A 14,065-nucleotide genomic window follows, 5' to 3' on the forward strand; every position below is an offset into this window, starting at 1 on the left:
ATGAAATTTTGTGGGTGTGTATTGTTGGTTCTAACTTAAAAGATAGCATAGTTTTGAACCCGAGAAATAAAATTTTTTTATCGAAATTTTTTCTATGCTTCTCACAACGTTCTTAAAAATGCCGTGTCGCTATGTTCGTTTACGCTAACTACAAACTGCCCATATCCGAAGCGGGACTTTTCCATTGTTATTCGCGGCTACGCTTCATATGTATGTTTATGTTTGGGAGAAATAGGTACGATAGCAACAAAATAATGTATGTAGTGTGTATTTATGTATACATATAAACATGCGCACATCAACATCAACAAAAAATTTACCGTTTGGACACCATCCAGTGTTATCCATTCCCCTGGCTGATGTTTGAGAGATCGTTTTTTTTTTTTCAAACGTAGTGAACATTAATAACAAACTTTTGTAAATTACGATATCAAATGAAATGTAAGATAAAATATGGGTCCTCACACCGAGCTCGGTAATCGGCAACTCGGTGTCCAGTAATTTTTTCTAATGTAAAATAGTGTTACACAAACAAAATGCATGGGAAAATATTACCGAACACCGAGTTACCGAGTACCAAGCTTCGGTGTGAAAACTCATAATATCTAGGATGGCAGCAGGACAACGTCTGCCCGGGCTTACTAGTCTGTATATAAATACGCCACAAGAAAATATTAAAATCCCTTTTTGAAGGCACCGTTCGCTCGATTCCAATGAAACATACACCAATTTGAAGGATATAACTTCCTCTAATCCAGGAATGTAAACCCCGATATATAGAGGGAGTAGCATCTGACATATAGGCTAAAATGTGAAAACCACTACATCTCTAAAACCAATTATGATGGGAAAGTGAAACTTGGCACGTATGCATAAGTTGTAAATACCCTACTTACGGCGAAAAACGGTAAGTACTGGAAAAGTGAGTGTGGCACCTCCCATACAAACTGAAATTCTCATATCGCTTTTCTCTGGAACCGCTTATGCCAACGTCCTGAAATTTGCCACAGCAACATTTGTTGTCAATACCGTACCTATGGCGAAGAGAGTAAGATTTCGGAAAAGGGGGCGTGGCACCGCCCATACAAACTGAAACTCTCCAAGCGCTTTTCTCTCGAACCGCTTTTGCTAACGTCCTGAATTTGACACAGCAACATACGTTGTCAATACCTTACTTACAGCGAAAATTGGTAGATTCTAGAAAAGGGTTATCTCTAGAACAGCTTACGCTAACGTCCTGAAATTTGGCACAGCAAAATACGTGTAAATACCGTACCTATGGTGAAGGGCGGTAGATTTTGGAAAAGGGGCAGTGGCACCGCCCATTCAAACTGAAATTCTCATATCGCTTACAACAATAGTTGCGTTCCCCAACTTTTCTGTGTTAAAACCTGTAAAACTGTCAAAAAGCAAATGAAGCCAAAGGACGGAGTACGGGAACGCTTTCAGGTAAATTCCTGTAAATTCTTGCAACTTCTTGCGAGTTAGGGAACGCAACTAATGTCGACCATAGTTTTAAATGCAGATGTGTGCGTACTTGCGTTTTCGAAGCAGTAACGTCTGTAGCATCAAAAACGGGGCGGATTCATTGCGACAGAATCGCATAGATGTGTGGATGCCTTTAATCTGGAACCGCTTATGCTAAAGTTCTCAGATTTGACACAGCAACATTTGTTGTGAATACCGTACTTACGGCGAAAAGTGTTAGGTACTGAAAAGGGGGTGTAGCACCTCCCATACAAACTGAAATTCTCATATCGGCTTAATCTGGAATTGCTTATGTTAACGTTTTGAAATTTGACACAGCTACAAATATTATCATTACCCGACTTATGCCGAAAAGTGATATATGTATATTCGAAAGGGGCTGTGGTACCTCCCACTGAAAAACCTATTTCCATATCGCTTGTTTCTGAGAAGGAGGAGTGCACAAAGTTTTAATTTTTCCGATAGGTGGTGCAGGGGTAAAAAAATCCCATTTATGGTCCGATTTGCTTCAAGGACATAAACATAAATAAACCTGCCAAAAATATACCCGATAGGTGCCTGCAAAGTCGAGTTGTGGCAAATTCAGTTCCTTCTTTTTGTAAGAGATGATCTCTCGAACGGCTGTTCCAATTTTTTTAAATTTTGGACACCTACTGCAAATTTATGAAAATTCGACAAAATTTAACCAAAATTTTAAACTTTTAACCAAATTTTGAGTGTGCAGTTTTGTATTTCACTCAATTTCAGTACAATTAAGTGCAAGTTTTTTTCGCTTATGATGTTGCGCATTTTCTCCGTATAACGAATGGGTGAAGATAATTCTTCGGTACGTGTGTCACAAACACTGAACTTCTTCTAACCGAGCGAAACGCTTTTTATGTAATGTTTGTATGTGGCTGAGTAGGTCCCTGTATAGTTTAGGTTCACAACCTAAAACTCCAGGATACGCTACTCGTATTTGTGATCCGATTTGACTCATATTCGAGATATGTATGTATTGGCAACGATAGGAGCAATACTATTACAAAAAAGATACGCAAGGTGGCGCTGGAGCCGATTTATTCCTAAAAATCGTCAAGTGAAGTCATTCGGAGGCACCAGGGATAAAAGTCAAGTTACCACCGTTAAATCAACCATCAGTACCATTGCGGTCCTTGCTTTACGGCGACTAAACAGAATAAAGACAATTCTTGATGAATGCTTACAATTGTAAGACATTAAGGAATTAGATTTCTGAGGACCAATGATACTCCCCAGTTTGGAAATTGCCACCAACTATACTATACAGAATCAAAGACGATTCACCATCGAACGGGGTCGTTGTTGCCGTAAGGACTTCTTCCCGGTATAACGCTTTCGTCAGATTATTTAAGACGGCAATGGAGGATATGCCTTTTGTCGACCACAAACCCAAACGTGAACCATTAAATGTGTTAAATGTTTCAATAAAAAAATTAATTTTGGGCGGGACGAAGTTCGCCGGGTCTGCTAGTGTTGTATATAGTTAGAATCCTTGATTTTTATGGGTTTGGTTAAAGCACAAACAATATTCTTATTCAAACAAAAATACCAAACAATTTTGACTTGAAAGGCATTATGAATATTAAACAAGTAATTTTTTAGCAAACGACAAAACCGACCTCAATTCTCATATAAAAAGTTATGCGGTAACAAAGTTATGCGGTAGCATACATAAAAAAATATATACAGGGTGTCCCAGAAGTAACGTGCCAAACTTTAGGTAGGTGGGGGGATGAGCTCCCTGATAAACAAAAAATTTTCAGGTAAAAGTGTCACCGTTTTTGGAATATTTACACTTTTTGGAATTTAAAAAAAATCGTGCCTTTTCATGTGTTTTCTTTAACTGCAACTACAAACCGGGCAATACTTAGTAAATTTTTTATGTAAAATACTTCCAGATAGTTGCTTTTCCATACTCAAATGCAATGTAGTTAAAATATATTAAGGAACCATCATAAAATTAGGACTATTTCTGGATTTTTACCTTTTTGATATTTTCTTCCCCAACTTTGACTATCTCGGGTGAAAAAAAATGTACTGAGCTATAACTTTACATTACATAAAAAAAATTGCTCATTTAATAAAGACTTCAGAAAGGTGCCAAACTTACTGCTTTCAAAAAAAAAAAAAGTTATAGCCGCTTTTGTGGGTAAAGGACTGAGACACGCAAGAATGTATTTAATAGATTTAAATTGAATTCGCTCTTGTTACCGTCAAATGACATGCTAAATAGTAGAAACGTACATAATTACTTGCTTCTGACATTATTTTATGTTACTTGCCGGAATTCGGACTAGAATCTATAACAAGGGCTATATCTATCAATATTTTGTGTGAAGGATGGGTTCACGTGAAATAAGATATACATGAGTTGTTTGAAGAAAAATTTATTCATTTATTGATAAAATATGCTCAAATTGGCGACCTTCTACTCTAATACAAGCTCGGCACCTTTTAAGAAAAGACGCTTTTAGAGATCTTAAACTCAATTGGGCTATCTCAGCAGCAGCTCCATTTATTTGTTCCCGCAAATGCTCTTCGTTTTGAATTGTTTTTGAATAAATTTTGTCCTTAAGACAGCCCCAGTAGAAAAAATCTAATGGATTCAGGTCTGGCGATCCATCGGCGAGGATAAGTTTCGTCTAAATGAGCTCTTACTTCACGCCCGTAGTGAGCAGGGCACCCGTCATTTTGCAGCCATAGTCTTCGCCGCAGGTTTAAGGGTACATCTTCCAAAAGAGTTGGAAGCCGTTCCTGAAGGAACTCTAAATAACTGTGAGAGTTGAGCGTTGGCGGCAGTTCCACAGGTCCCAATATCTGACAATTAAAAATACCGCACCATAAATTTATTTTGTACCGGTACTGCGAACGATCTTCTCTCATTTCGTGAGGATTGTCTATCTGCCAACTGTGAAGGTTATGTAAATTAAAATAACCATCACGTTTGCATGATGATTCATCGCTCCAAATTATTTGATTAAAAAAGTTGGGGTCTGATGCATGCATTCGCAACATTTCACGGCAAAATCTAACCCTCGACAGGAAATCTCTTTCCTGTAGAGCCTGAACACGTTGAATGTGGTAGGGATGAAATCGATGGTCTTTTAAAGCTTTGTGAACTGTAGTTTTTGGTATTCCCGTCCGTCTTTCCATCATTCTCACTGAAGTCGATGGACCTAGTTCCACTTCCTCTAACACAGCTTCAACATCTACCATTGCAGGACGTCCTGTTTCGCAGCCACGCCTTCCAGGTATGCGACCTTAAAAAAGTGAAAAATGATAGTTAACAAGCAAGCAAACAAGAAAGGTGTAAAAATCACTTACCTCCATATATTTCTCTATGGGTCCGGGCGAATACTTCACGACCCGGATGTCGACGATTGGGGTATCGCTCTGCATAGAGTCTTTGAGCAGCTCTGGCATTACAGCAAGCTTCACCGTAAATTAGGTGAATATCCGCATATTCATGCGACGTATACTGCGTGTTCTCTGTCATAGTATTAATAACACAATGTTCGAAGGGTCCAATTTCACAAAATCCACTTTCACTAATTCCGGTAAGTAACACAAAATAATGTCAGGAGCAGTTAATAATGTACCTTTGTACTATTTAGCATGTCATTTGACGGTAACAAGAGCAAATTCAATTTAAATCTATTAAATACATTCTAGCGTGTCTCAGTCCTTTACCCACAAAAGCGGCTATAACTTTTTTTTCTATTCGAAACAGTAAGAGTGGCACCTTCCTGAAATCTTTATTAAATTAGCATTTTCTTATGTAATGTAAAGTTATAGCTCAGTACATTTTTTTTTCACCCGAGATAGTCAAAGTTGGGGAAGAAAATATCAAAAAGTTAAAAATCCAGAAATAGTCCTAATTTTATGATGGTTCCTTAATATATTTTAACTACATTGCATTTGAGTATGGAGGGGCAACTATCTGGAAGTATTTTACGTAAAAAATTTACTAGTTTCAGTTAAAGTAAACACATGAAAAGGCACGATTTTTTTTAAATTCGAAAAAATGTAAATATTTCAAAAACGGTGACACTTTTACCTGAAATTTTTTTGTTTATCAGGGAGCTCACCCCCCCCCCCCCCCCCTCCTACCTTCCCCTAAAGTTTGGCACGTTACTTCTGGGACACCCTGTATATATTCCTACAAATTGATAACCTGTATTTTACAGCTCCAATCAAGAAGAAGAAGAAGAGTATAAAGATGAATTATGTAAGCCAGAGGCCTACAGAGAAAGAAATGAGTTCTTCTGTGGTTAGATTAGGTGGCAGCCCTTTTTAACCGGGACTCACTTGGACAATGACGAGATTTCCTTTGTGATACCAAATTCTGAACGACACTCAATACTTAATCGACAAAACGCTCCGAGTCGATTTCTGTGGTAGTCAAACAGCCCTTACACATACATACATCGGTGAGCATCACGGACGACATCCCAGAAAAAATAGTATAGCTGTGAATTATAAAATTTATCTCATATGTATATGAAGACGTTTTTATTTAAAGAGAGATAAGTCAATTCATCCCAGTTGTGCTTAAATTACCGGTTACTTGTATCCTATTTTATCTATAAATCGTTTTACCGTCATAAACTAATGACAAAATCTTTTACCTTTCGTTGATGAAGTTGAACGAATAACCGACGCGATGTGGTACATGTAACTTGTCATTTAAGGTCACTTAAGCACAAGAGGTATGAATAATGTGACCAACTATTTCACAGCTCAAAGAAGTACAGGTAAGGTTGGCTTAAGTTAACGCCGCGAGCCGATTACGAAACCTCGAATGCGGCTAATTTCTATCCCTGAGAGCTCAGTGTTTGTTCACAAGTGCGAGCCAAAATGTGTCCGTCTAAGCCTCGCGAAGGTTGGACAGTCTAAAAAAAAGTGTGGAGATGATTCCATTTCAACTTCCTCTTGACAGCTTATACAAAAGGATCAGTCTCTAGTCAGTTTCTTGTCTCACGACAGGAATACCAATGGCACCTTTCGTACCCTTTCCTCAATGGTTAGCCGCCGTTGATCGCCCACCTAGTTACCTGGTTCAGGTAACCTTGACCCACATCAAAAAGGGTGTATAGAAATTGTCCCTTAACCAAAAGTTCCACATCATCTACATAGGCTATCACTCGACAGCCAACTTTTCCAGTTCCTCTAGAAGTTCGTTTACAACCGCAATCTAGGGCAGGGGAGAGAGAACACCACCTTTCGGAGTGCTCCCATTGACTCCCTCACTCCGTCGCGACAGTTCTGTCATAAAGTAAGCTTATTAGGTTGGTGTCAACCCCCAGATTATGAATATACTTGACTATTGCCTCTCGAGTGACATTGTTGAAGGCCCCCCTCGATATCGAAGAGGCCCCTACTGCATAACCTTCCTGCGTGAAGGCCTCCTCTGACGACTATACCACTGCGTGCAGGACGGTATTCACCGACCTTTTCTTGCAATAAGCATATTGAGCTCTTGAAAGACAGTGACTGATAGGCTTAAAATCCCTAGGAGAAACATGATAACCTTTTCCGACCTTCGGGATGGACGCAACACTGACTACCCTACAAGCCTTGGGGACGTACCTGGTCCTCATGCATGGATCCAACCAATTGCACGTCACCTTCAGCGCCCTTTGCAGCTGCGCAGATATGATGCCATCGGTACCCCGCGACTTTGAACGAATTTATCGCCCAGGTCATGTGACGAATGTCCAGAAGAACGGAGAAGAACAGGACCTGGAGGGAGATTCTGTAACCAGTTAGCGAGAATTTTCGCACTTTTTGACGCAAAAATATTTATATCATGCGTCAGTGCGATAGCGGACCAAAAATTGTCGCTAACTGGTTACAGAATCTCCCTCCCTAAAGTACAAAACATCGTAAAGAAGTACAATTTACTGTACTTCGAAATACGAAGTACAAGGGCGAAAAAAGAAGTACCGTACTTCCGAAAGAAGTACCGTACTTCCGAAAGAAGTACGGTTGGTCACATTAGGTATGAAGTAACTTATACCACTTTCACAATAAACACTTCATATATGTATATTAGGCTGGGTCGATTTTGTATGGGGGAAAATAAAAGGCATTTGACCTTATTGTAATAGTAATATTATGATGTCTTAGGTCTAAGCCAATTGTTATTGGCCACGAAAGATTAATTTCAAACTTATCTTTAGCCCGCGCAATTGAATCAAAGTGTATGAATTTTTAAAATTTAACTTTGGCTTGTAATATCTATGGTATGCGTTAATTGTTATAAATATGACGATATATCAAATTAAGGGTTATTAAATTTAGTATCTCACGTTCAGTTATAATTTTTCAATAAATCTACACGTTTTTAAGGTATTAAGATAAAACTCACAAAAACTATAATTTTCCTTTATGAATTTTCAATTCTTCATTGCTTCAGCAACCAAGTGAAAAATTCAAAAAAGTGAGACGAGATATATTTCAAACGTTCTAATGTTTTCGGATGTTTATATAATATTAAGTGGGCCATGGGCCGATTTGGTCAGTTTTCAAAATTGTGGTGAATGAAGTCAAACATGTATTGTCAAAGATTACTAATCGTTTGATAAGTTAATAGTAGTTTCAAGAATATAAGTATTTATATACATTAACATAATACAATTAGGGTGAGAAACGCCCATTTTAAGTCCATTTATGCAGTCTTGAAAATTGTTCGCGGTCTCTAATTCTGCCGTTATATGAAAGTAGGGAACGTGCAATAAGTGTTTAGATATACATAAATATTTTAGTTAATTCCATGATGTGAAAAAGTGACTGTAGGTAAATGCAATAGTATTTAACATATCCTGGGAAATCCTTTTGAGGACTCTCCAATTGGACGATATTGCTTTGCATTTAGCTTGAACGAAAAAAGTCACTCCCTGACACCCTTTTCCGTAATCCGGCTCTTTCATTTAAAAGTTATTTATACAATTTAAGAGAAATTTTTTTAGAAAAAAGCTGGAGATCCACTTAAATTTTTCCATATAACTTTGGTAAATGTTACTCGATCGGTACTTAATAATTACCAAATTGAAGGCGAGACTTAATGCTACCGATTTTTGATAATAATATGATTAAATTCGCTCAGATTATAAACAAATTATTTTAAAACAAAAAAAATTTTGAACAAAGTTTTTTGTTATTTTCTTATATTTGCAATTTTTATATTGTATGCATGAATATAAGTAAACCAATTAGTGTTTCTAGAGGTTGTGCCTGTTCAGTGTTTCCAGACCCATTTGCATAAACAAAATTTTTCCACGATGTTGGAAAATAATGGCTTTTCTATTAGAGTTACCGAAATTGTCCCTATATTTGCAAAAATTCGCAAACTATAGCTAATATTAAAAAAAGATTAGAATATTTGGAACCAGCGACATGGCAGCATTCCAGCAATATTAAAGCTGTTCTTTACATCTTTTGAGTATAATCTAGTGCAATTATCAAGAGAACAATTCAACTTTTATTGAAAACAGATAATCTTGAGATTAACGATAAGCTAAAGGGCTGCGAGAAATGAAATTTGACTTTATCTTTTGCTTAAACGGATTCATTAGCTAATAATATGCACCAAACCATTTTGCCGATCCCAGAATTTTTAACAAGAATTGGTCTTATTCGACTAGTGTGCTGTGGGTTACTTTGCGGTCGATGCGCGGGCTTTTACAACTAAAATAAAATACTAATATTTTGCAGGCTTGTTGTTGACTTCATGATACAATATATTTTCACTATTACCAAGGGATCTGAGAAAAATTAGATTTTCGACCCGCCCTAATGTATATACCTGGACACCGGTGTATTCAGAGGAACTGCAAAGTTGACGAATCAACAAGAAAAGGTACGACCACTTCCATCCTTCCCAGAAAGAACACGATAGGTATGCCAATGGCCTCCCTTGAACAATTATTAAGGATCACACAGCTTAATAAGCAAATGAAGGGGGAAAACTTCTCTGAAACAGCAAGGATTCTTGGCGCTCTTTTAACAGAAAACGACTATTACGAACCACTGCCTAATTAGCTCACGCGACATAGGTTGAGAAGGATTAGTAATTCCGTATCTAATCACACCTCCACTATTGGCCTATGTGAGGGTAGGGCTCTACTATCTAGTTTTTTCCACCTAAACTAAGAGTTTTACTTTACAAAAAGTTTTTGCTTTTCAATACTATTTTTGCATTAGCCAACGCAAAGTGCTTTTATTTTATAAATAGAAAGTGTTTTCAAGTATGCTTAGAAGCGGGGCATTTATTTATAAAACCTGCTTTAAAAGAATTATAGGTCTATAAGGTGTAGCATATGTTTCTATGTTTGTACATACGGAACATGCATTCGACTCCGATACAATAAATAATTTCTTCAAGAATGCAAATTATTTATCCAGTCATAGACTTTCAATTGATTATCGTGATAGATCTGTACATCGGCTAAGTGTACATTGGGCAGCGAAATTATCTGGTCTTCGTTAACTAGGGGACGATCTAATGGGAAGCCGAACGGCAGGCGGTCCAAATTCTCGGTGCCCATTCCGATTGTACACACTCTATTGACCAGCCCAAGCCCTTGCATTGTATGCACGACGTCTTCGCCCTGTGTGATTACTACAAGCATTTGCATTGGAAGTCCCTCGATTCTGCCACGTGGCAACAGCAGCCGATGAGGGAAGCGGCAATTTTGTCCTTGTATCCGATCCAACGTGGCGTCTACTTGACCGTTGAGTGCTTGCATTACACGTTTGTAAATTTCGCTAAATGGAGTCGTGTCGCGACTAGTCCAGCTGATGTCGTGGGATTTTCGTTTAATCTGGTTGCGTCCGGTATGCAGATTAGCAATATAAGCGTCCAACAAGATGAAGTTTTGGCGTTGATCGTTTAGTGACATACCGCGGCCAGCGGCATCAATCTTTGGTCCGAGGAGAGTGCGAACGACAACGCGTTGATTGCGATCTGAGGTAACATCAATTTTTACGGTGAAAGTTTTATGGTTGAGACGTTGTTGACGGGCGACTACCATTTTCTGTGATGCTTCTACGCTCCGAAGATCATTGAGCGCATTGATTAGATCTGTATCGCTGGTACCAATATAAGTTCGCAGCTTGTCAACTTTAACTTCATTGATGGTAATGCCATTCATTTTAATTTCTTCCTTGCGGTAACCTCCTAGCTGCTGTTGGCGTTGCGTCTCAGCGATGTGCACGATTCGTCGAAGGAAGTGCAATACATATGGATCTCCTGCGTTAATAGTTAAATGCGCCAATTTTTGAACGCCTCCATTAGCATCCTCTGTCTGCAGGATGATTCCACGCAAAATGTTTAAGATGTTCACATCTTGATCAACACCTTCCTTACCCATGAGTACGTCGGCAATCACGTGATCTATACTTCCTTTATCAAGAACATTCTGCATTTTCTCAGTTCCAATGGTGCGGAGCAATTCCTGCTCAATTTTCTCTTGCAAACGCTTTTCAACCTCATTTACTTTTTCGAGCAGAACTTGGTTCCGACGAGTATTGAAGCGAGAAGAGTCCGTGTTTTCCTGTAACTGGAGGTAATCCCTTAGGCCCAGTGAAGTACGTTCTAAAGTGATTCGAGCCACCAACTGCTGAAAGTTGTGCAAAATCAATTCTCCTCCACGTGTCCGCTCCCACCGACGTCTGTGGTTCAAAACTGAACCATCTGTTAAGCTACGAGGACTCCGCTGGTGCCACGTATCCGATCCAATGTCGCTGCCAGTGTCTTGAATGCCAATGTAATCGTCGTTGCCCCAGTAAATATATGGTCGTCTTATGTTATTTATCATACCATGGTGTTTCTCTCCACTCTTAGTTCCATTCTGCCTTTCGAATTGTGGTCCTACATGAATACCAATGTTTCCCATGCCACGAGCAACTGTAGTCCATATTCTTGGATTTTCCGCCAGCCTTCCATTGCCGATGACATTGTGAATATCTTTTTGATGAATTAAATTGAGCTTGGGTTGGCTCGTCCTCATGTGGGTGTTTACCTCTGGACTGTGCCTTTTCTCAGCTTCAGACCTCCATCGTTGTCCGCTTTGCTTCATAGACCAATTCAACTGGTTCATCCTTCGACGGCCCACTTTTAGCAGACGTTCATTGTTGATATCAACTACTGGCAATTTCTTCAAATCAATTGGCATTCCCATGTTAATATCCATATTCAGACTATCTTCATTTACATTGTTTGGATTATAATTTTTGAACTCATTATGCACACTTATACTCTTCCTCTTAGTGGTATCCAAAAAACGCGAACGCACATTGACTTGATTATTATCGGACTGAACTCGACTCCAACCCCTGTTGTCGTCCCAATCTGTATTCGTGTCCAAGTCAATATTATTTTCCTCATCTCTGGAATACATTTTGCTATCAGCATCAGCATGTTGTCTGTTGCGACTAGCATACAACAAACGTTCATCACCGGTGGCTGTGAGAAGCTCAGCGCCAACAAACCGATCGGGAAGACCTCGGCCTCGGTCAACATGGATAAAGCTATCTTTATCAATATTCTCAGCATGGACATCTCTCGTGTCCTCGCCTACAATGTGAACGTCTTTTAGTCGAATGTCTCTTTCCAGCGGCGCCCCTTTATTTATTTTCAAACCAACGCGTGTCAAATCAGCTTTATTTGACCCTGTGGCCGACCATCGCATATTTTGCTCGTACTCAAATATGCACAAATCATTCATAAAATTGTGCATAAAAGATTGGAAACCCGCATCTGCGGTTAAGATACGAGCCTCACCTTGATCACCAGCTAGATTGGTCGGCTGAGTTACCGGCAAGACAATACGGTCGTCATCACGAACCGATACGTGCGTAGGTCTATTAATGCCACCCGTTTTTCTAGCCTGTATCTCCAATCGCATTTCTAGCCACGGCATCCACAGTTCTCTTCGGTCCAACGAGCTTACTCTACTGGCTGTGCTATGCAATAGTTTATTGAATCGAATCATATCGAGAATTCTAGGGCGGCGAATTCCCGTAGCGAGTTCATGGGAAGTAGCCAATTGGCTTAAATCGATGCCTTGAGCACGACTGATTACATCCTCGTCTATATAAAGCTTCGGTAAAATTTCATGTATGCCAGGCACAACCAAATTTTGAGTATCGTCTCGGTCTCGGATTGCTAGAAGCAATGAGTTTACTAGGAGAACTCCATTGACATGAATGCGAGCGTGAAGAATATTTTGTTGCAGGGTAGCCCAATCCCGGGAGTGTACTAACAGGAGATAAAGTCCAACCATTTGGCGCATATGTTCGTCTTTGGCTATGGTGAATATCTGTTGTTTGCCCAACAATTGTTTGTTACGACTCATTTCTATCACCTCAGCCATCACATAATCGATACCCTAGGAAAAACAATTTAGAAGTATTATCGCAAATTAAGAGAACGTGTGAAATTGAGTATACCCCGTTATAAAGATTCTCATCGTCAATAAACTGTTCATATTGAGATGATAAAATCTGCAAAAAATCTTTGTTCACAATGGGCTCATTGACATGCTGAAGTACGTCCAACAGGAACTTCTGTTTCACTAGGTCCTCATAACTAATTTGCGAAAGGTGGTGTGTAGCTAAAGAGAATACATACTTATGATAAAAATAATACGCTTCCATAGCTACATAAATATCGTCGTTTAAAGTACAAACCGCGTATAAAAAAATGCAAACCGCGTATGTGAGGCTGCATAAATTATTTTCTAGAGAGTAAAAACACCCACGTTTCAAAATGGTTATCTTTTTTATAAGGAAATCACATTGCTGGTTGGTATATTTCAGGACGAATGGATTGAATGGAAGATTGTGTGAGCAAATCCATTTTTTGGCAAAAAAATTTCGGTAAAATGGTTTTGCAGAATGACGATGCGCTGTTTGTACTTTTAACGACGATATGTATGTATGCATATGTATACATATACAAATTTTTGTGAGATAAAAAAAATTACCGCTTCCTCCAAGGTTGCTTTCATCGAATTCCAGGCTTTCCTCCTTCAGCTGGGCAAGATTAACCAGCACTTCGGCTGACGTGATACTGATCAGGTAGATCAGTAATGGAATGAATAATTTCATATTACTTGAGCTATCCGCAAAAGGTGTTCAGTTCTTATTCAACTTAACTACGAAGCGAGATACAAAGTGTTGATTGATGCAGTCGGTCTCGGATCTTTTATACCTAGCCAACAACGTATTTCCACAAATTATATGTAATAATGAATAAATAATATACATATGTGCGTATGTTCGAATTTGCTTTGACTCTTTTTTATTATCTTTCCGCTGAGATGCACACTGAACAAGCAGCATTTTTGTAAATATTTTCGCAACTCAATTTACTCTTTCTCCACGGTATATTTACACAAGAGCCAAAGTCAAAAATAATGGAACATACTGGGTTTTAAGCTCCATCTTCTTATCTACAACTTTAAAAATTGGTTTGGGGTTCCATGCTTATGCAATCCTATTTGGTATGTCATCATCTAAAGATAATCATTTCGGTTATATTTAGTTCAAA

General features: G+C 38.8%; 1 protein-coding gene across 1 annotated transcript; it reads right to left on the reverse strand.

Annotated features, from left to right (window-relative positions):
* Positions 1-9,759: 9,759 nt before the first annotated feature.
* LOC118738742 (fat-body protein 1-like) lies at positions 9,760-13,709 on the reverse strand. The gene is made up of 3 exons (XM_036469674.1): positions 13,500-13,709; positions 12,964-13,127; positions 9,760-12,902 (listed from the first exon to the last, which is right to left on the reverse strand). The coding sequence occupies exons 1-3, from the start codon at positions 13,621-13,623 to the stop codon at positions 9,891-9,893; spliced, it is 3,300 nt and encodes a 1,099-aa protein (XP_036325567.1). The 5' UTR covers positions 13,624-13,709; the 3' UTR covers positions 9,760-9,890.
* Positions 13,710-14,065: the final 356 nt, after the last annotated feature.

The sequence above is a fragment of the Rhagoletis pomonella genome, unplaced genomic scaffold (genome assembly GCF_013731165.1).
Source record: "Rhagoletis pomonella isolate Grant_MI unplaced genomic scaffold, Rhpom_1.0 Rhpom_scaffold_00005, whole genome shotgun sequence".
In the NCBI taxonomy this organism is placed as follows: Eukaryota; Metazoa; Arthropoda; class Insecta; order Diptera; family Tephritidae; genus Rhagoletis; species Rhagoletis pomonella.

What these genes read in the sequence shown, in the direction of transcription:
- LOC118738742 (XM_036469674.1), bottom strand. Translation starts at nt 13,623, where the DNA reads ATGAAATTATTCATTCCATTACTGATCTACCTGATCAGTATCACGTCA. An exon ending in AAGCAACCTTGGAGGAAGCG is followed by an intron (nt 13,128 to 13,499) that starts GTAATTTTTTTT and finishes TATTCTCTTTAG; the next exon opens with CTACACACCACCTTTCGCAA. An exon ending in ATGAGAATCTTTATAACGGG is followed by an intron (nt 12,903 to 12,963) that starts GTATACTCAATT and finishes TGTTTTTCCTAG; the next exon opens with GGTATCGATTATGTGATGGC.